Source organism: Palaemon carinicauda, chromosome 33 (genome assembly GCF_036898095.1).
Source record: "Palaemon carinicauda isolate YSFRI2023 chromosome 33, ASM3689809v2, whole genome shotgun sequence".
In the NCBI taxonomy this organism is placed as follows: Eukaryota; Metazoa; Arthropoda; class Malacostraca; order Decapoda; family Palaemonidae; genus Palaemon; species Palaemon carinicauda.
Window position 1 is genome coordinate 59614996 of NC_090757.1, and position 21822 is coordinate 59636817.

General features: G+C 40.1%; 1 protein-coding gene across 1 annotated transcript in view; it reads right to left on the reverse strand.

The window, feature by feature from the left end:
* Positions 1-326: 326 nt before the first annotated feature.
* The window catches only part of ALiX (programmed cell death 6-interacting protein-like protein AliX), a 97512-nt gene continuing 76016 nt past the window's right edge, over positions 327-21822 (reverse strand). Inside the window, exons 9-11 of the mRNA XM_068357029.1 lie at positions 19664-19862; positions 12231-12383; positions 327-1991 (exon numbers count right to left, since the gene is read on the reverse strand). Coding sequence (XP_068213130.1) covers positions 1248-1991; positions 12231-12383; positions 19664-19862 — 1096 coding nt within the window. The 3' untranslated portion in view covers positions 327-1247. The remainder of the gene's footprint in view (positions 1992-12230; positions 12384-19663; positions 19863-21822) is intronic.

Genomic DNA, 21822 nt, shown 5'->3' on the forward strand with positions numbered 1-21822 from the left:
TAAAGGATATACTACCAATAGTATATATGGCTCAGCCAACTGCTCTTCCTAGTGTAAAGAAATAGTGAATGGTTCCAATATAGATATAAAAGAACAGTTGCAATTTCACAAATATGTCGTCAATGAAATCAATGCATGACAAATTCCCTCCACTTTCATCTTAATGAAGTTGACTTATGACCAATTCAGTGAGCTTCCATCTTCCTAAACTCTAATCATGACCAATTCCATCTCAAATCACTATCAGAATTACAGCCTTAGTGCAATGATCAGTATCTGTGCGTATCTCTCACAGTTATTAATGATGTGCTTACAGATTATGTATGTATTGCTTTGCTTCAATTCTTTCAGTAGCAAAAAATAGGAAGCTTTTAATTATTATAAGGCAAAACTTTAGAGCAAATATAAAATATTCTTCTTAGTGCTTTTAAAAGCAAAGGGTTTTTTTTTTGCCAAACAACCCTGTTTAAATTCATAAACCTCTATTACTGACTACAAGTCACTATACAAAATTCAAAAAGTAACTAAACATGAAAACACACAAATGGCCAGCACATAAAATTATAAATTTGATAAAAACTTCAAAGCTGGAACACAAAAGAAAAAAAATTCTCCAATTATTCAATAATTTGATTTCCAATTCTTTATTCATTACCAGTATCCAACAGCTAAATATAAACTTCACTGGATATATATAAAGTATTAGCTGACAGTCTTTAACTTAGACCTGGACACATTTGATTGAAAACTAGAACCAAAAGCTACCCTAAGCTACAGGAAAGTTACGAGGCATGACACTTTAGCAACCTGTGCAGTCTTTTATACAGAATATCTATGTATAAGTGCATAAGAAGTTCATACTACTTTCTAAGTTCAGTAATAATCTTTCATTCAGAAATAGAGAAGGAGAAGAATAATCTAATTATGATCTAATGTGGCATAATCACAAGCATGCTCATACAAACATAATATGGCCTTTTGCAAAACACACTGGAAATGCAAAACTGTATCAAAATGGCTAAATAATAAAATGTACTATAAACAGCAATGAGTAAATCATGATGTGAGCTACAATACATCATATTAGCAACATAAAAAAAAGAAATATAACAGCACCCTCATTCTCCCTCCAGCATTATTTCTGGATAAATGACATAAGTATTATACTATATGGGCTATACAACTGGCAATACTTGTAACAAAAGTACTTTTTCATCTAAGGTTTCGAGAGGAAGTAATCTTTACCTTTACTGGCGAGGCCACTGTTGCTGCTGAGGAACTTGGGGCTGTGGGGGGTAAGGATACGAAGAATATGGTTGCTGAGGATAAGGAGGTGCACCATATCCACCCGGATACGCACCAGGCTGCTGTGGTTGTTGGAAATATGGGTTATATCCTTGTGGCATAGGTGTATATACGGGATAACTTTGGTAAACATATCCTTGTGGAGTTGGCATTGATGTTGGGTTAATTGGATAAGGAAGAGCTCCCGACTGAGGTGCTCCATATACAGGTGGGGCTCCTGGAGCTGGTGGAGCTTGCGCTGCTGGTGGTGCTGTTTGTGGAGGAGTCTGAGGAGCTCCTTGGTAAGGGTTTACTGCAGGTGGAGGTGGACGCTGGGGTGGGGCTTTAGCTGTAGTTTGGGCGGATTCTTGATGATGCGCAGGTGGATTTGGTGCTGAACCTACATTTTGATTGGCAAATCCTTGAGTTAAGTCTTTCATCAATTCTTCCTTCTCTGTGCGACGAGCAAAACAGAAATCATTTATTTTACTCTGGAAATTAACTAACAATTGTGTTAAATCATTGTAGAACTTAGCACCTTCAGTAAGGTTACTGAGCAACTCATTGAAATTATCATAGGCAGACGCCAATTTCTTGAGCATTTCTTCTCGCTCCCCTCCAACACCAGATGAAGCTTGGCTGAACTCTTGATGAGTTTCCTGAATGTTACCAACCAAACTTTCTTGACGATCTACACTTTCCTTTACCTACAAAAGGAAAAAGCAAAATTATACCGGGGTTTAAAAAATTGAACTAAGAAAAGATAGGATACAGTAAAACCCCCTTATTCACAAATGCTTCACCCGCTGAGTCACCAATTTACTGCTAAACTATTGGAAGATTATACAAAAATATACGCAGGAAACGTAACCACTGCTGCTAAACTGGAAGCACCGGGCAAAATTTTGAAACCATGTGCCATTACATTTCCATTAAGTGTCATGTTTTCAGTAAAGGCCCAAAGGCTAAAAAAGTTTCTCCCATTCTTCCCTCTTTTCATTTCATTTATATTTTAATTTCTGTTACTTATGTATTTTTACTTTCCATTTATTATGGTAATTATCCTTATTCCCTTTTATATAGTTTATGAAGGATATATTTATTTTAATCTTACTCTTCTTGAAAAATTTTATTTTCCTTAAGTTTCCTTTCCTCACTGGGCTATTTTCCCTGTTGGATCCCCTGGGCTTATAGCATCCTGCTTTTCCAACTAGGGTTATAGCCTAACAAGTAATAATAATAATAATAATAATAATAATAATAAAGGGATTTTGACAAAGGAAAAATCTACTTCTGGGCGAGGAACCTGTGTCGCCCAGTGAAATGCTCCTCTAGCACCATTTCTAAAGCATAATTACTGCTGAATATACCAGAGATAAAGAGATGCATGGAATGCCAGGAATAAACCTAGCTCGCTCACTCTTTGAGTGTCGGTAAAGAAAACTGGGGTGTGATAGAACCACGACCATAGGTCCCTCTCCAATTAGACCTCTCCTTCATCAACATCCCCCGGAACAACGAGGTGCCGTCCTACACCCGTCTGTGCCTCCTACTAGGACTAACCCTCTCTACCCCTAACATCTCCCCACCCCCTATCCTCATTCCTCCCAGCACCCAAAGCTTGGACCAACCAGGGCGAGGGAAAAAGGGAAAGGGTGGGTTCACTGGGCGACACAGGTTCCTCGCCCAGAAATAGATTTTTCCTTCGTCAAAATCCCTTTTCTGGGCTCGACCTGTGTCGCTCCGTGAAATCATAACAGAGAAATGGTACAAGCTTGGGAAGAGTTAAACACAAGGAACTGAAACCAAAAGCATATAATGCAAAAAGAGAGTTTAATAATACAAAAATATTTACAAATATAAAATATAAGATATACAAAACAGACAGATATACTGATAACAACGACAACAGTAATAATAATAATAATAATAATATTAAGAACTGTACATTTCAAACTACTTCTAATTACATCAATTTTCTTCAATGCCTAAAGTGTTTTTCCCATTTTTCTCCCTTTTCAATTTCCATTTCATTCCTGCAATCAATGAATTTTTAATGCTATTCCACACTGTGATTATTCCTTATAGGCTTACTTTTTCTCTTTCTACACTATATTTTCTCAATAATCCCCTTTTATTCTGTATTTTCCACAATTTTCAATATGTATTCATTTCATTTAATGCATACATTTATTCACACAAAGTTACAGCATAAACATTTATAATTTTTTTTTCCCTTGTATGATAAGACAAATAAAAGTTTCCCGGTTCAACCTTTTCACGCTTGACTGTGCATATCATACATATACCAAGGCACTTCCCCCAATTTTGGGGGCTAGCCGACATCAAACAATTGAAACAAAAACAGGACCTCTCCTCTCTACGTTCCTCCCAGCCTGACAAGGGACTCAACCGAGTTCGGCTGGTACTGCTAGGGGTGCCACAGCCCACCCTCCCACATTATCCACCACAGATGAAGCTTCATAACACTGAATCCCCCTACTGCTGCTACCTCCGCGGTCATCTAAGGCACTGGAGGAAGCAGCAGGGCCTACCGGAACTACGTCACAATCGCTCGCCATTCATTCCTATTTATAGCAAGCTCTCTTACATCTATCCTCCTATCACCCAAAGCTTTCTTTACTCCATCCATCCACCCAAACCTTGGCCTTCCTCTTGTACTTCTCCCATCAACTCTTGCATTCATCACCTCCTTTAGCAGACAATCATTTTCCATTCTCTCAACATGGCCAAACCACCTCAACACATTCATATCCACTCTAGCTGCTAACTCATTTCTTACACCCGTTCTCACCCTTACTACTTCGTTCCTAACCCTATCTACTCGAGATACACCAGCCATACTCCTTAGACATTTCATCTCAAACACATTCAATTTGTTTCTCCGTCACTTTCATTCCCCACAACTCCGATCCATACATCACAGGTGGTACAATCACTTTCTCATACAGAACTCTCTTTACATTCATGCCCAACGCTCTATTTTTTACTAATCCCTTAACTGCCCCCAACACTTTGCATCCTTCATTCACTCTCTGACATACATCGGCTTCCACCATTTGCTGCAACAACAGACCCCAAGTACTTAAACTGATCCACCTCCTCAAGTAACTCTCCATTCAACATGACATTCAACCTCGCACCACCTTCCCTTCTCGTACTTCTCATAACCTTACTCTTACCCACATTAACTCTCAACTTCCTTCTCTCACACACCCTTCCAAATTCTGTCACTAATCGGTCAAGCTTCTCTTCCTCGTGTGCAACCAGTACAGTATCATCCGCAAACAACAACTGATTTACCTCCCATTCATGGTCATTCTCGTCTACCAGTTTCAAACCTCATCCAAGCACTCGAGCATTCACCTCTCTCACCACTCCAACAACATACAAGTTAAATAACCACGGCGACATCACACATCCCTGTCTCAGTCCCACTCTCACAGGAAACCAATCGCTCACTTCGTTTCCTATCCTAACCCATGCTTTGCTGCCTTTGTAGAAACTTTTCACTGCTTGCAATAACCTTCCACCAACACCATATAATTTCATCACATTCCACATTGCTTCCCTATCAACTCTTTCATACACTTTCTCCAGATCCATAAACGCAACATACACATCCTTACCTTTTGCTAAATATTTCTTGCATATCTGCCTAACTGTAAAAATCTGATTCATACAACCCCTACCTCTTCTAAAACTACCCTGTGCTTCCAAGATTGCATTCTCTGTTTTATCCTTAATCCTATTAATCAGTACTCTACCATACACTTTTCCAACTACACTCAACAAACTAATACCCCTTGAATTACAACACTCATGCACATCTCCCTTACCCTTATATAGTGGTACAATACACGCACAAACCCAATCTACTGGCACCATTGACAACACAAAACACATATTAAACAATCTCACCAACCATTCAAGTACAGTCACACCCCCTTCCTTCAACATCTCAGCTCTCACACCATCCATATCAGATGCTTTTCCTACTCTCATTCCATCTAGTGCTCTCCTCACTTCCTCTCTTGTAATCTCTCTCTCATTCTCATTTCCCATCACCGTCACCTCAACACCAGCAACAGCAATTATATCTGCCTCCCTATTATCCTCAACATTCAGTAAACTTTCAAAATATTCCGCCCACCTTTTCCTTCCCTCCTCTCCTTTTAACAACATTCCATTTCCATCTTTCACTGCATCTTCAATTCTTGAACCAGCCTGTGCATATACTGTACAATGATTTATTTATTTGCTTAAGAAATAATTTTCTGTAACTTTGAAGTATATATCAGAATTTTGCCCTTTATAAAAATAAAGCTCTTTATTGGTGTTATAACACAATAACTTAATATATATTCAGCTCTACTTATCAAAATTTTTCAATTTCTATTGAAACACTACAGTCAGGAAATAAAAGTTGATGTTGGCATCTGAGTTATTAATTTTAAAAACTAACTGGCTGACAAGGAAAATTATATTTTACTTTGACTGTGATATTCAATTTTCATAAGGAAAATTTCTATTGAGGAGAGATGAACATGCTGTATTTCATGTTGTACCGTAATATTATTAAATATTTAAGTAGCTTTTTTAAAACTGAATTTTTCCAGTAGCAAATAAGCAAGTTATCGAATTATCAGAAATTTTATCTAAATCCAAACTATTCTAAACCTAAAATAACATATATACATATACCAAGGCACTTCCCCCAATTTTGGGGGGTAGCCGACATAAAAAAAAATGAAACAAAAAAGGGGACGTCTCCTCTCTACGTTCCTCCCAGCCTAACAAGGGACTCAACCGAAATCGGTTGGTAATGCTAGGGTGTCACAACCTACCATCCCACATTATCCACCACAGATGAGGCTTCATAATGCTGAATCCCCTACTGCTGCGAGATATGCGAGAAATATTTAGCAAAAGGTAAGGATGTGTATGTTGCGTTTATGGATCTGGAGAAAGCGTATGATAGAGTTGATAGGGAAGCAATGTGGAATGTGATGAGGTTATATGGAGTTGGTGGAAGGTTGTTGCAAGCAGTGAAAAGTTTCTACAAAGGTAGTAAAGCATGTGTTAGGATAGGAAATGAAGTGAGCGATTGGTTTCCGGTGAGAGTGGGGCTGAGACAGGGATGTGTGATGTCGCCGTGGTTGTTTAACTTGTATGTTGTTGGAGTGGTGAGAGAGGTGAATGCTCGAGTGCTTGGACGAGGATTAAAACTGGTAGACGAGAATGACCATGAATGGGAGGTAAATCAGTTGTTGTTTGCGGATGATACTGTACTGGTTGCAGACACAGAAGAGAAGCTTGGCCGATTAGTGACAGAATTTGGAAGTGTGTGTGAGAGAAGGAAGTTGAAAGTTAATGTAGGTAAGAGTAAGGTTATGAGATGTACGAGAAGGGAAGGTGGTGCAAGGTTGAATGTCATGTTGAATAGAGAGTTACTTGAGGAGGTGGATCAGTTAAGTACTTGGGGTTTGTTGTTGTAGCAAATGGTGGAGTGGAAGCAGATGTACGTCAGAGAGTGAATGAAGGTTGCAAAGTGTTGGGGGCAGTTAAGGGAGTAGTAAAAAATGGAGGGTTGGGCATGAATGTAGAGAGAGTTCTATATGAGAAAGTGATTGTACCAACTGTGATGTATGGATCAGAGTTGTGGGGAATGAAAGTGATGGAGAGACAGAAATTGAATGTGTTTGAGATGAAGTGTCTAAGGAGTATGGCTGGTGTATCTAAAGTAGGTAGGGTCAGGAACGAAGTGGTGAGAGTGAGAACGGGTGTAAGAAATGAGTTAGCAGCTAGAGTGGATATGAATGTGTTGAGGTGGTTTGGCCATGTTGAGAGAATGGAATATGGCTGTCTGCTAAAGAAGGTGATGAATGCAAGAGTTGATGGGAGAAGTACAAGAGGAAGGCCAAGGTTTGGGTGGATGGATGGAGTGAAGAAAGCTCTGGGTGATAGGAGGATAGATGTGAGAGAGGCAAGAGAGCGTGCTAGAAATAGGAATGAATGGTGAGCGATTGTGACGCAGCTCCGGTAGGCCCTGCTGCTTCCTCCGATGCCTTAGATGACAGCGGAGGTAGCAGCAGTAGGGCATTCAGAATTATGAAGCTTCATCTGTGGTGGATAATGTGGGAGGGTGGGCTGTGGCACCCTAGCAGTACCAGCTAAACTCGGTTGAGTCCCTTGTTAGGCTGGGAGGAACGTAGAGAGTAGAGGTCCCCTTTTTTGTTTTGTTTCATTTGTTGATGTCAGCTACCCCCCAAAATTGGGGGAAGTGCCTTGGTATATGTATGTATGTATGTATGTACTATTACCATTTGATTTTGATAATTCTCTCCTAATTGCGAATACTCGTAGAAACTTCTTCCCTGCCCCGCGATGCGCCATAAGGAGAACGATCACCAGGAGATTGAGAATTGTCTTCTCGATCCTGTGCATATGAAAGGAAAACCCATTGCTCATCTCAGTGAAGAGACTGATCACTGGTCTTCTCAGCCACCTGTTCTTATTTTATCATGGGTGACGTGCACCATGACGAACCTTTTTTCTCTTTTAACAACGAAGTATCACTGGGAAGAGAGAAAGAGGTGGTCCTCATCCATCTAGGAGAGTAGGGTGTAGAAGGGAGGCATCCTTTAACCTTCCGCCTGCCAGTGTGTGTGCTCTGTACTGTATGGTGTGTAGTACCAGCTGAAGCAGTCTGGACATTTTTACATTAGACAATGATTCTTTCTAAGGCAGGGTGGGTAGCCAGGAGCAAACTTTTTCTCACATATGAGACAAGAGATTGCATCTTCTTTGGAGTCTCAGTGGTTGCCAAGGCCTCCTTCAGCTACTCAAAACACAGGGTACCAGAGAATTCCATAGGCAGGCTAAACCCTCAAGTAATAATTCCAGTTGTCAGTCTGCACTGCTACAAGCAAACTTTTGACACCAGGCAAAGGAGCAATCCCAAACCTACAAGAAAAGCAATACTCCCACTCCCTCCGAATTACACATCAAATGATATCCAAGATCATCATCTTCCCTGAGCACTTCCCAAAGACTATGCCCAGGAGTTCCCTAAGTTGACAGTGAAGAAGCCTGCTAAACCCTTTTATTCCTGTCAGCAAACTATTCAAACAACAGAGGAAGTTAAAAATGGTACTCTTCAGAGAGGGGTGTGACCAATCGCGAGCCCTGCAAAGAGAGCACAACCGATAGGAAGTAAAAGACAAAAATACATAAGCCAGAATTTCAAGAGGTAGCAAGAATAGAGTACGGCCTGCAGTTGAGGTCCAAAGTAATTAGTCTTGCTGAATGAGAGGTAGGCTGGGCTTCCCTGCACCACGTGTCAGTAGTTATGAACTACTCTATCTTGTTGATAAAGGGAGTTAAATGGCAGGTCAGGATTAGAAATGAAACTATAAGAAAGATTACCCGAGTATCATATGTGGATGAGATCATGATGAGGGTAGATGGAGATGGTTTGGGCATGCTCTTCGTACTCCCCAAGAGAGATTAGTTCACCAAATGTTCAGCTGGGCTCCACAAGGCACTGGAAGAGTTGGGAGACCCAAGCCTACATGACTGAGGACTATGAAGCATGAAGTAGGAGATGACGAATGGAGAAGTATTGAATTAAAAGCTCAAGACAGAGACGACTGGCGAAATCTAACCAAGGCCCTTAGCGTCAATCGGCATAGAAGGGGATGATGATGTTTCTTGTTAACAATTTAATGAATGTTCCAGCTTGCACTGAAGTCATACTCCTATTCAAAGGTAAAAAGGGTAGTTTCCACATCAGCACAAACATGACCTCTAGTCCATGTGATCTTGGAGGGGGGGGGGGGTTGTAAACACCCTAAGATTGCTAACCGAATTATCACCAGGACCTATGTAGCAATTACAAGGTCCCACCTGGTCCTAACTTGGGTGAAGAGGGAGTAAGAATTACAGTAGTTACACAAAGGTTCCTAAAGAAAAGTCAAAAAGGTTCCGGAAGAAAATTCTAGGCATGTGCTGTAAGTAGAGATGTATGTAGGTATGGCATTTGATGATTAACCCGTTCGCCTCGTTGACATCAGTAAACGTCAAAACATGCCTGGTAATACACATGGTGATGCCAGGATAATGTCATCTTCATTATCATCATTATAATTATTATTAAAATTATAATCATTATTATTATTATCATTATCATGATTATTATAATTTTTATAAGCTACGAAAGAGTATAGCACATGGCTGCATATCACACAAGTTCAGAATCTGGGAAATTTCACTAAAAAATCTCCTCTCCCTAACATTAGCCCCTCCTCCTGTCTTCAGCCAACCAACTGTTATCATGAAATAATCACACTCACACACTCTCTCTCTCTCTCTCTCTCTCTCTCTCTCTCTCTCTCTCTCTCTCTCTCGCCAAAAGTGACATTCCCTACCTTAGGCACTAAAACCCCCACTCTTGACAACCCCAATTGGAACACTGTCGTTCAAAATACTTATGATTCTAAACCTATTTATTACCATATAAGGTCTACTTTAGTGTATTCACTTCTAACTTAACCACCAACCAAAAATACTTGCAATTCCAGTTCTTATTCATAATTATGTAAGGTCTATTTTATTGTTTTTTATTGTTTTGCGGATGATACTGTACTGGTAGCAGACACAGAAGAGAAGCTTGACCGACTAGTGACAGAATTTGGAAGGGTGTGTGAGAGAAGGAAGTTGAGAGTTAATGTGGGTAAGAGTAAGGTTATGAGATGTACGAGAAGGGAAGGTGGTGCAAGGTTGAATGTCATGTTGAATGGAGAGTTACTTGAGGAGGTGGATCAGTTTAAGTACTTGGGGTCTGTTGTTGCAGCAAATGGTGGAGTGGAAGCAGATGTACGTCAGAGTGAATGAAGGTTGCAAAGTGTTGGGGGCAGTTAAGGGAGTAGTAAAAAATAGAGGGTTGGGCATGAATGTAAAGAGAGTTTTATATGAGAAAGTGATTGTACCAACTGTGATGTATGGATCGGAGTTGTGGGGAATGAAAGTGATGGAGAGACAGAAATTGAATGTGTTTGAGATGAAGTGTCTGAGGAGTATGGCTGGTGTATCTCGAGTAGATAGGGTTAGGAACGAAGTGGTGAGGGTGAGAACGGGTGTAAGAAATGAGTTAGCGGCTAGAGTGGATATGAATGTGTTGAGGTGGTTTGGCCATGTTGAGAGAATGGAAAATGGCTGTCTGCTAAAGAAGGTGATGAATGCAAGAGTTGATGGGAGAAGTACAAGAGGAAGGCCAAGGTTTGGGTGGATGGATGGTGTGAAGAAAGCTCTGGGTGATAGGAGGATAGATGTGAGAGAGGCAAGAGAGCGTGCTAGAAATAGGAATGAATGGCGAGCGATTGTGACGCAGTTCCAGTAGGCCCTGCTGCTTCCTCCGGTGCCTTAGATGACCGCGGAGGTAGCAGCAGTAGGGGACTCAGCAGTATGAAGCTTCATCTGTGGTGGAAATGTGGGAGGTTGGGCTGTGGCACCCTAGCAGTACCAGCTGAACTCGGTTGAGTCCCTGGTTAGGCTGGAGGAACGTAGAGAGTAGAGGTCCCCTTTTTGTTTTGTTTCTTGTTGTTGTCGGCTACCCCCCAAAATTGGGGGAAGTGCCTTTGGTATATGATGTTGTCACAGTGTTCAAATCAGAGAAAGTCTCCCTGCCTTCGACTACGAGTTCCGCCCAAAAGACAAAAACTTACCATTAACAGTAAAGGAAATAGCTGACAGAAGACTAGATTTAATTTTTTTTTTTATTTTATTCCTTTTTTCTCAACTATCATTTCTACAAAATATCATCATCTTCATGTTTTATATATTCCATATTATTATTGTTAATTATTTTCAGGAGTAAATGTTAACCTACAGTGAACCCTCGTTTATCGCGGTAGATAGGTTCCAGTCGCGGCCGCGATAGGTGAAAATCCGCGAAGTAGTGACACCATATTTACCTATTTATTCAACATGTATATTCAGACTTTTAAAACCTTCCCTTGTACGTAGTACTGTTAACAAACTACCCTTTAATGTACAGAACACTTAATGCATGTACTACAGTACCCTAAACTAAAACAGGGACAAATATTAAAGGTGATTTTATATCATGCATTTCCTAAACATGCTAAAAAGCACGATAAAAAATGGCAACCAATGTTTTGTTTACATTTATCTCTGATCATAATGTAGAAACAAACTGGAGGTAGAGCTTTGCTTATTACCCAGACATATTTCCCATACTTTTCCCTTAGAACTACATCACATCTTCCTACTTTAGATATATATATATATATATATATATATATATATATATATGTATACACATATACATACCTACATATATACATAAATACATGCATACATATATATATATATATTACTGTATATAAATGGGTTATGGAAAAAATCCGCGATGGTCGAACCGCGAAGTAGCGAGGGTTCACTGTATTGTGATTATTTCAACTTATTGCCATTCTACCGTTTCTACGCAGTATTCGTCATGTTCATACATGCTCAGTCTACAGTATTTCCAAGCTCGTGAAATATCTCACGCAAGATGGAGTGAGAAACGAACGAACAAACCTTCTCTCTCTCTCTCTCTCTCCTCTTTAGTCAACAGTTTTTTGTAGATTCGTATTTATTTATTCTATTTATACCTTTCAAATTATACAATATAGAATACTTCTTGTGTCAAAGGAAATAAATGGATATTTTCATTATAATTCTGTATAACGTAAATTCCATTATTACTGTCGTGTAGTTTTATATCTTTCGACGGCTATTTATCGTGGAATTACTGGGGAATAACATGTCACTTCAATGACTATGTAAAATAAAAATAGCAGATAAAGAATTACTGAGCAAGATAAGAATCATATTACTAAAGTGGAAATAGTTTTACTCACCTGCTTTTGCAGAGGTCCAAAGACACGGCCCAAACTTTCCGTAGATATGGCGGCTTCATTGATGGCTCCATCCTGAGCCAAGGCATTGAGAAAAACTTCCTTCATATCTATAGTTGCACTCTTCAGTTCACATTCAATAGCATCTCTCTCAGCCTGAATGAAACAACACAGTATACATTAAGGTTTTGCATGAAAAATAAAAAGGTTGGGCAAAACTCTTTCGAAGAAACCTGGCCACAAACAACCCATCTTAACATCCATGTATCAAAACAAGTTCAAAATTACAAAATGAATCATGTTTGGTTGCTAATTTCCCAAGACATCAAGATACAAGATATGAAAGTTGTACAGTATTGAAAATATTTATAGTTAAAAATTTCAATAGTCACGGACAAACCAAAGGTATACCCTTTTAGATACTGTATTTATTAACTACCTCAAACTAAATACGATAAATATGAAAGTAATTTGTATTTTTCCTAACGATATAAACCTTGAAAACCTTGAGTTATTTATATGGAATATACTTTTGGCAAAGCTTAAAGACTAGACGCAAGACTTTTAGCAAGGTGCAACTACCTACCACTAATTAGCAGGGGGGTAGCTGGATACCCACGCACACACATATTGTGTTGTCTTATCACTTTTTATTGCAGGCAGGACTTATCAGGAGACAGATGATGGTGGGCCAATTTGTATAAATAGCTTAAGCTTAAGGTTTGTATCGGTAGGAAAAGTACAAATTACTTCTAAAATCTGTTTATTGTTCCGACACTAAATACAAACCCTTTCGCTATTTATAGGGATGACTCACCCATTAGGAGGGTGGAACTCCGAACCAACTGGCTGGTATTTGACCTGGGATTTCCTGTACATGCTTCGCACATAACAGAAAGAAACCACGTTAACTCGCCAAATTCGCGCCAAGCACGGTTAGCGGCCTGAGCAATCTGTGTGATTGTGTGATACTAGCAGTGTGATTAGCATAGGTAAGAATTCTCAAGAGAAATGAAGGCATCTTTTAATCAACCATCGAAGTTACCCAATTCCACCTCGCCAGGGGTATATAACTCTGTACCAGGTTACTTAAGGGAAATTGTTTTACCTGCAGACAGCGAAGGCCAGCTTTGCAGATTACCACTAGTGCTGTTCCCCCACAGAGAGGGAGATGAAGAAAGAAAGAGCCAGTCATTCTTTATCATTCATCCAAGACTTGAATGTGGTTTAATTCTCCCATCCACCATCTGCTATTTGGCCATCAAAGTGCCTGAGGTGTTTAAACCATCTATTATGTAGCCACCACAGGGTCAATGGAGAACGTCTCCATGTTCCTGTGGGTCACGTCTTGCAGGAAGTGGGCAGCGAAGGTTGTTTTACGCATCCTGTGACACGTCACTCGCAAGGCCAGCATCACAGAGTTATTCTTTTTTGAATGCGATGGATGTGCTCCTGACCTGAACACACACACACACCACAGAGAGAGAGAGAGAGAGAGAGAGAGAGAGAGGAGAGAGGAGAGAGAGAGAGAGAGAGAGAGAGAGAGAGAGAGAGAGAGAGAGAGAGAGAGAGAGAGAATAAAGTGGATAAATAATGTACAAATGTATGACGAACATATTTGAAAACTACAGGAAACGATATGAAGAGAGAGAGAGAGAGAGAGAGAGAGAGAGAGATATTGATTTGAGGTTTTCTGGCATCTAAGGTCATTGACACTGATATTGTTTATTGTAAAAAAAAAATGAATACATAAAATATTCAATTAAAAACATAAAAGCAGATGTCTTTCAGGCAACCTGCTTCTGAAATAAAGCTAAAAATACCACTAGCATGGTAGGACACATGTCCAAAAACTCTTGGCAAGGATGAACCTGCCATCCTCACCTTGAGCCTCAAACACATGTCTATTTCTTTCACAACTATATGTGGGGCATTCGGTCAACAAATTCCTCACTGTCAATGGTACCAAACAGTCGTTGCAATATGGTTGATGTTGGCCAGCCAGCAAAAACCCAAGTGTTATCCAAGTGTGACCAATGCGGAGAGGACAAAGATTGGTGTCCCACTTTCGGGGCATCCTGTTATACCTCCATGGGGATATAACATTACTTATTTCTCTCATCCTATTTTCAAATAAACTATCCCAATGGTGTTGCCAATTATTATAAATAAAATTCTTAATTGTAGGTAAAAATTATTACTTGGAATGGGATACCTTCTTAGTAGCAATTCCTAAATCTTGTAGGACACTTCTTGCATCACTAAAAATGGGAAAAATTGCCCTTATCTTGTAATGCTATTTTCTCAATATAGTTAATTTGCCACATAGCTCGGCAGTAAATATAGAGGATGCTACAACACTACAATTAAAAGCACTACTTTATACTACAAATCCAATGCCAGCATCAGATTTGGAGCCATCTGTATATATAAAAGTCGATTCCCTGTGTTCTTTAACATGTCCCATAAAGAGCAACCTGGTTTCGTACTCGGTAATGTTCTTTTTTATACCAATAAAATATTTACAAAAAGATATATCCGGTAATTTCCATGGAGGGGTTGATGATATCCTATATGGGAGCCTTTTATTTCTACCTATATCTAAAGTGTCCACTAATGTTTTTACACGGAAACCATAAGATTGAAGAGATTTTGGGGTGCAACTCAAAATATCTAGAATGCATTACAAGGTTTGCAGTCTGACAGGCTAAAGAATTAGGAAGACTTTGCAACCTAAACCAATATCGAACAATAGAAGACTTCCAGTAAAGGTCTAAAGGCAATTCTCCAGTGTCACCAAGGAGGCTTGGGATAGGCGAAGTTCTAAAGGGTCCTGTGGATAATCTGATACCAGCATGGTGTGAATCTAAAAATTTTAATCTGCTTGGGGTGGCTGAGGTTAAAAACTTTTAATCTGCTTGAGGTGGCAGTGGAGTATATTTCACACCCATAACTAATTTTTGAAAAAATTTAAGACCTTGTATAATTTCAAAAGAGTTTTACGGTTTGCCCCACATGATGTATGGGGACAAAAACTTTTAAAAGATTCAGAGCCTTAAGACATTTTACTTATTAAGGCTTTCAGGTGAGGAATCCATGTGTTCTACAATAAAAGATCAACCCTAGAACTCTAGCTTCACTTACACGTGGGATACGTTGACCTTTGAAGTACATATCCGGGTCTGAATGTACTCCCCGAATATGACAGAAATGGACGACAAACAGTTTTACTTGTCAAAAACTTAAATCCATTCATATCAGCCCATTGAATTATTTTGTCAATTGAGAGCTGCAATTTTCTCTCAACCATTGCAATTCTAGCACCAGCAAATGTATGTGATAGATCATCTACAAATAGTGTTGAGAGAATATCTATAGAGTACTGTATTCACACGAGGATGATTCCCTTGCGATGGAGGCCGGGACGCTGCACTCGGAGAAGCAGGGGAGGCTACCACCCTATAGGTTCTTTGGCATCAAAGGGAAAGAGACTGAAATGAAGGGTTCTCAGCCCTGAAGAAACATCACACTATGCTGACACCAAACCAGCAACATGCAGTATGTAATGATAAAAGAAATTTTAATGTTTATACATACATACATACATATACCAAGGCACTTCCCCAATTTTGGGGGGTAGCCGACATCAACAAGAAAAAAAAAAAAAAAAAAAAAAAAAAGGGGTACCTCTACTCTCTACGTTCCTCCAGCCTAACAGGGACTCAGCCGAGTTCAGCTGGTACTGCTAGGGTGCCACAGCCCACCCTCCCACATTTTCCACCACAGATGAAGCTTCATACTGCTGAGTCCCCCTACTGCTGCTACCTCCGCGGTCATCTAAGGCACCGGAGGAAGCAGCAGGGCCTACCGGAACTGCGTCACAATCGCTCGCCATTCATTCCTATTTCTAGCACGCTCTCTTGCCTCTCTCACATCTATCCTCCTATCACCTAGAGCTTTCTTCACACCATCCATCCACCCAAACCTTGGCCTTCCTCTTGAACTTCTCCCATCAACTCTTGCATTCATCACCTTCTTTAGCAGACAGCCACTTTCCATTCTCTCAACATGGCCAAACCACCTCAACACATTCATATCCACTCTAGCCGCTAACTCATTTCTTACACCCGTTCTCACCCTCACCACTTCGTTCCTAACCCTATCTACTCGAGATACACCAGCCATACTCCTCAGACACTTCATCTCAAACACATTCAATTTCTGTCTCTCCATCACTTTCATTCCCCACAACTCCGATCCACACATCACAGTTGGTACAATCACTTTCTCATATAGAACTCTCTTTACATTCATGCCCAACCCTCTATTTTTTACTACTCCCTTAACTGCCCCCAACACTTTGCAACCTTCATTCACTCTCTGACGTACATCTGCTTCCACTCCACCATTTGCTGCAACAACAGACCCCAAGTACTTAAACTGATCCACCTCCTCAAGTAACTCTCCATTCAACATGACATTCAACCTTGCACAACCTTCCCTTCTCGTACATCTCATAACCTTACTCTTACCCACATTAACTTTCAACTTCCTTCTCTCACACACCCTTCCAAATTCTGTTACTAGTCGGTCAAGCTTCTCTTCTGTATCTGCTACCAGTACAGTATCATCCGCAAACAACAACTGATTTACCTCCCATTCATGATCATTCTCGCCTACCAGTTTTAATCCTCGTCCAAGCACTCGAGCATTCACCTCTCTCACCACTCCATCAACATACAAGTTAAACAACCACGGCGACATCACACATCCCTGTCTCAGCCCCACTCTCACCGGAAACCAATCGCTCACTTCATTTCCTATTCTAACATATGCTTTACTACCCTTGTAGAAACTTTTCACTGCTTGCAACAACCTTCCACCAACTCCATATAACCTCATCACATTCCACATTGCTTCCCTATCAACTCTATCATATGCTTTCTCCAGATCCATAAACACACCTCCTTACCTTTTGCTAAATATTTCTCGCATATCTGCCTAACTGTAAAAATCTGATTCATACAACCCCTACCTCTTCTAAAACCACCCTGTACTTCCAAGATTGCATTCTCTGTTTTATCCTTAATCCTATTAATCAGTACTCTACCATACACTTTTCCAACTACACTCAACAAACTAATACCTCTTGAATTACAACACTCATGCACATCTCCCTTACCCTTATATAGTGGTACAATACATGCACAGACCCAATCTACTGGTACCATTGACAACACAAAACACATATTAAACAATCTCATCAACCATTCAAGTACAGTCACACCCCCTTCCTTCAACATCTCGGCTTTCACACCATCCATACCAGATGCTTTTCCTACTCTCGTTTCATCTAGTGCTCTCCTCACTTCCTCTATTGTAATCTCTCTCATTCTCATCTCCCATCACTGGCACCTCAACACCTGGAACAGCAATTATATCTGCCTCCCTATTATCCTCAACATTCAGCTAACTTTCAAAATATTCCGCCCACCTTTTCCTTGCCTCCTCTCCTTTTAACAACCTTCCATTTCCATCTTTCACTGTCTCTTCAATTCTTGCGCCGGCCTTCCTTACTCTCTTCACTTCTTTCCAAAACTTCTTATTCTCTTCATATGACTGACCCAGTCCCTGACCCCACCTCAGGTCAGCTGCCCTCTTTGCCTCACGTACCTTGCGCTTTACTTCCACCTTTTTCTCTCTATATTTTTCATACTTCTCTATACTATTACTCTGCAGCCATTCTTCAAAAGCCCTCTTTTTCTCTTCCACTTTTACCTTCACTCCTTCATTCCACCATTCACTGCCCTTCCTCATGCTGCCTCCAACCACCTTCTTGCCACATACATCACTTGCAATCCCAACAAAATTTTCTTTTGCTAACTTCCACTCCTCCTCTAAATTACCAGTTTCTCTTACTCTCACCTCGTCATATGCCATTTTCAACCTTTCCTGATATTTACTTTTTACCCCCGGTTTTATTAGCTCTTCAACCCTCACTAGCTCCCTTTTACATCCACCCACTCTATTCCCCCACTCTTTTGCTATAACTAATTTTCCTTCCACCAAAAAATGATCAGACATACCGTTAGCCATACCCCTAAACACGTGCACGTCTTTCAATCTTCCAAACATTCTTTTAGTTATCAACACATAATCCATTTATGCCCTTTCTACTACTCTTCCATTTGCCACTCTTACCCATGTATACTTATTTTTATCTTTCTTTTTAAAAAAGCTAGCACTTATTACCATCTCTTGTTCAACACATATCTACCAGTCTCTCACCACTCTCATTTTCACCTGGTACGCCATACTTCCCAATGACACCTTCTACCTCTCCAGCGCCCACTCTAGTATTTAAGTCACCCATGACAACTACATAATTCCTTCTACCCAGTCCTTCTACACACCTAGTTAATTCATTCCAGAACTCATTCCGCTCTTCTTCACTTTTCTCACTACCTGGCCCATACGCACTGACAAACGCCCAACATTCCCTACCCAACCTAACCCTTACCCACATTAACCTAGATGATATCTCCTTCCATTCCACTACTTTACCTGTCATCCATTCACTCTGCAATAAAGCCACACCCTCTCTCGCTCTTCCCCTTTCAATCCCAGACACTCTACCAGACATTTCACATTTCACCAAACATCACTTCACCCTTTCCTTTCATCTTTGTCTCACACAAGGCCAATACATCCATCCTTCTACTTCTAAACATACTTCCAATCTCACATCTTTTAATCTCTATCGTACTACATCCACGCACATTCAAACACCCCAAAACTAGAGTGCGGGGAGCAGTCACTCTCCCCCCAGCTCCATCTCTTTGTTGCTGTCTCACAGGATTTCTGAATTATCTGAATGTTTAAATACAGTATATATAAAAACATAACTTGTGCCGAGACAACACAAGTGTGTGTGTGTGTGTGAGCGGGGTAGCCGGCTACCCCCGCTACACCCCATCCCCTGCTAACTAGCGGTAGGGTAGTTACACCTCGCTAAAAGTCTTATGGCTAGTCTTCTAACTTCGCCGAAAGAATATCACTATAAACAGGGAAAGGGTTTGTACTTATTGTTGGAACAATTATTAAATTTACATGCATTACCAAAATTTAACCAACACGGGCTAAACCCTAGTCAATGGATAGTGTAATAACAATTTTGATTTATCAAAGGATGAAAAAATTCTGATTCACAAAAAAAAAAAAAGAGGAGAGAGGGAGAGGGAGAGGGAGAGGGAGAGGGAGAGGGGGGGAGAGAGAGAGAGAGAGAGAGAGAGAGAGAGAGAGAGAGAGAGAGAGAGAGAGAGAGAGAGAGAGAGAGAGAGAGAGAGAGAGAGAGAGAGAGAGAGAGAGAGAGAGAGAGAGAGAGAGAGGAGAGGAGAGGGAGAGGGAGAGGGAGAGGGAGAGGGAGAGGGAATTACCTTCAGAGTTTCTACATCTTCCATGAGTTGTTTGAGCTTTTGCATGGCTGGATTACTGCCATTATTATTAGAGCCAGCAGAAGGTAATGCTGCAGCAAGACTTGAAGGACCACCTGAGAGAAGCTCCATTCCTTCCTTGTGGGAGTCGTACTTCTCACGAATGGTACTGTCAGCATTCATGGCAGTTTCTATCACCTTCCTGAAAGAATGAATTGGACATTAACTCTACCAAAAAAAAATCTGGATTCCTCTTCTAAAATAAGTAATGTAAAATATGAATGTCGAGATTAAAATTTCGACAGAAATAACAAGTCAGGTTTATTTCAATTTAAATATATGTGTGCCACAATGCTTTCAATTTCCTAATAACCAACTGAATTACAAATGACAATAGCTAGATAAACAAATATCTAATAGCCTGAAAGAAAACTACAACCCCACCCTCCATATGTGGAATGCCAATCAGGAGCTCCACTTATATGCAGTCTACCAAACAAGTTCTATTGTAAATTAATATGTACGTAGAAAATCACTTATATGAGGTCCTATGACTGGCCAGACAGTACTACATTGGATCCTTCTCTCTGGTTACGGTTCACTTTCCCTTTGCCTACACATATACTGAAGTCGGGCCTATTCTTTACAGATTCTCATCTGTCCTCATACACCTAACAACACTGAGACTACCAAAAATTTTATTTTACCCAAGGGGTTAATTACATCACTGTAATTTTTCAGGGGCTACTTTCTTCTTGATAAGGGTAGACAAGACTCTTTAGCTATGCTAAGCAGATCCTTTGTTTTTTATAAAGACAGCAGATTTCTTAGCTCCAAAGTTATCTGTTATTTTGCGCAAGTTAGCAAGAAGAGGAGCTTTTAGCACTAGTTGGAGAATTGGTAATGTTACTCCTCTATGTAAATGTGTTTGTGGTAGCTCAAATCCCACTGATTACCGCCCAATTTCCATAACTCCCATATTATCTAAAGTTTTTGAACGTCTTAATAGGTTTGCTGAAGGTAATCATCTACTCCCTAGTTTGCAATTTGGTTTTCGTAAAGGCCTTGGAGCATGTGATGCCCTTCTCACAATCTCCAATGCTGTACAGAAATCCCTTGATTGTGGTCGGGAAGTTCGTATGATTGGCCTTGATTTTAGTGCTGCCTTTGACCTTGTTTTCAAACTGAAACAGTTGGGAGTGGGTGGGTCGTTTCTTAGCATTATCATTGATTTTTTAAGTAATAGATCTCAAAGAGTTGTTGCTGATGGGCACCATAGTGATTATAGGAATGTGATATCCGGTGTTCCACAGGGTAGTGTTCTTGGCCCATTACTTTTCATACTATATACACATGACATGTGGTTTGGCCTAGAAAACAAGCTTGTTGCATATGCAGATGATGCTACTCTCTTTGCATCAATTCCATCCCCTGAATGTAGATCTAGGGTTGGTGAATCCCTTAATAGAGATTTAGCTAGAATTAGTGCATGGTGCAAATTATGGGGTATGAAGTTGAATCCTAACAAAACTCAAAGTATGATTGTAAGTAGGTCAAGGACGGTGGCTCCTCAACATCCGGATCTCAGTATTGATAATGTTTCTTTAAATATGTATGACTCTTTCAAAATTTTAGGTGTGATTCTCGACAGTAAATTTACTTTTGAGAAACATATAAGGTCTGTGTCTTCTTCAATTGCACAAAAAATAGGGTTATTGAGAAAATCTTACAAGATTTTCGGTGATCCATCTATTCTGAAGAAGTGTTTTAATTCTTACATTCTACCTTGTTTTGAGTATTATTCTCCTGTCTGGTCTTCAGCTGCTGATTCTCATCTTAATTTGTTGGACAGAAACTTACGGTCTATTAAAATGTTATTTTTATTAATAAAATAAATTTTTGAATATACTTACCCGGTGATTATATAAGCTGCAACTCTGTTGCTCGACAGAAAACTCTACGTTCAAAATACGCCAGCGATCGCTATGCAGGTAGGGGGTGTACATCAACAGCGCCATCTGTCGAGCAGGTACTCAGTACTCAATGTAAACACAGAACCAATTTTCTCCTCGGTCCACTGGGTCTCTATTGGGGAGGAAGGGAGGGTCCTTTAATATATAATCACCGGGTAAGTATATTCAAAAATTTATTTTATTAATAAA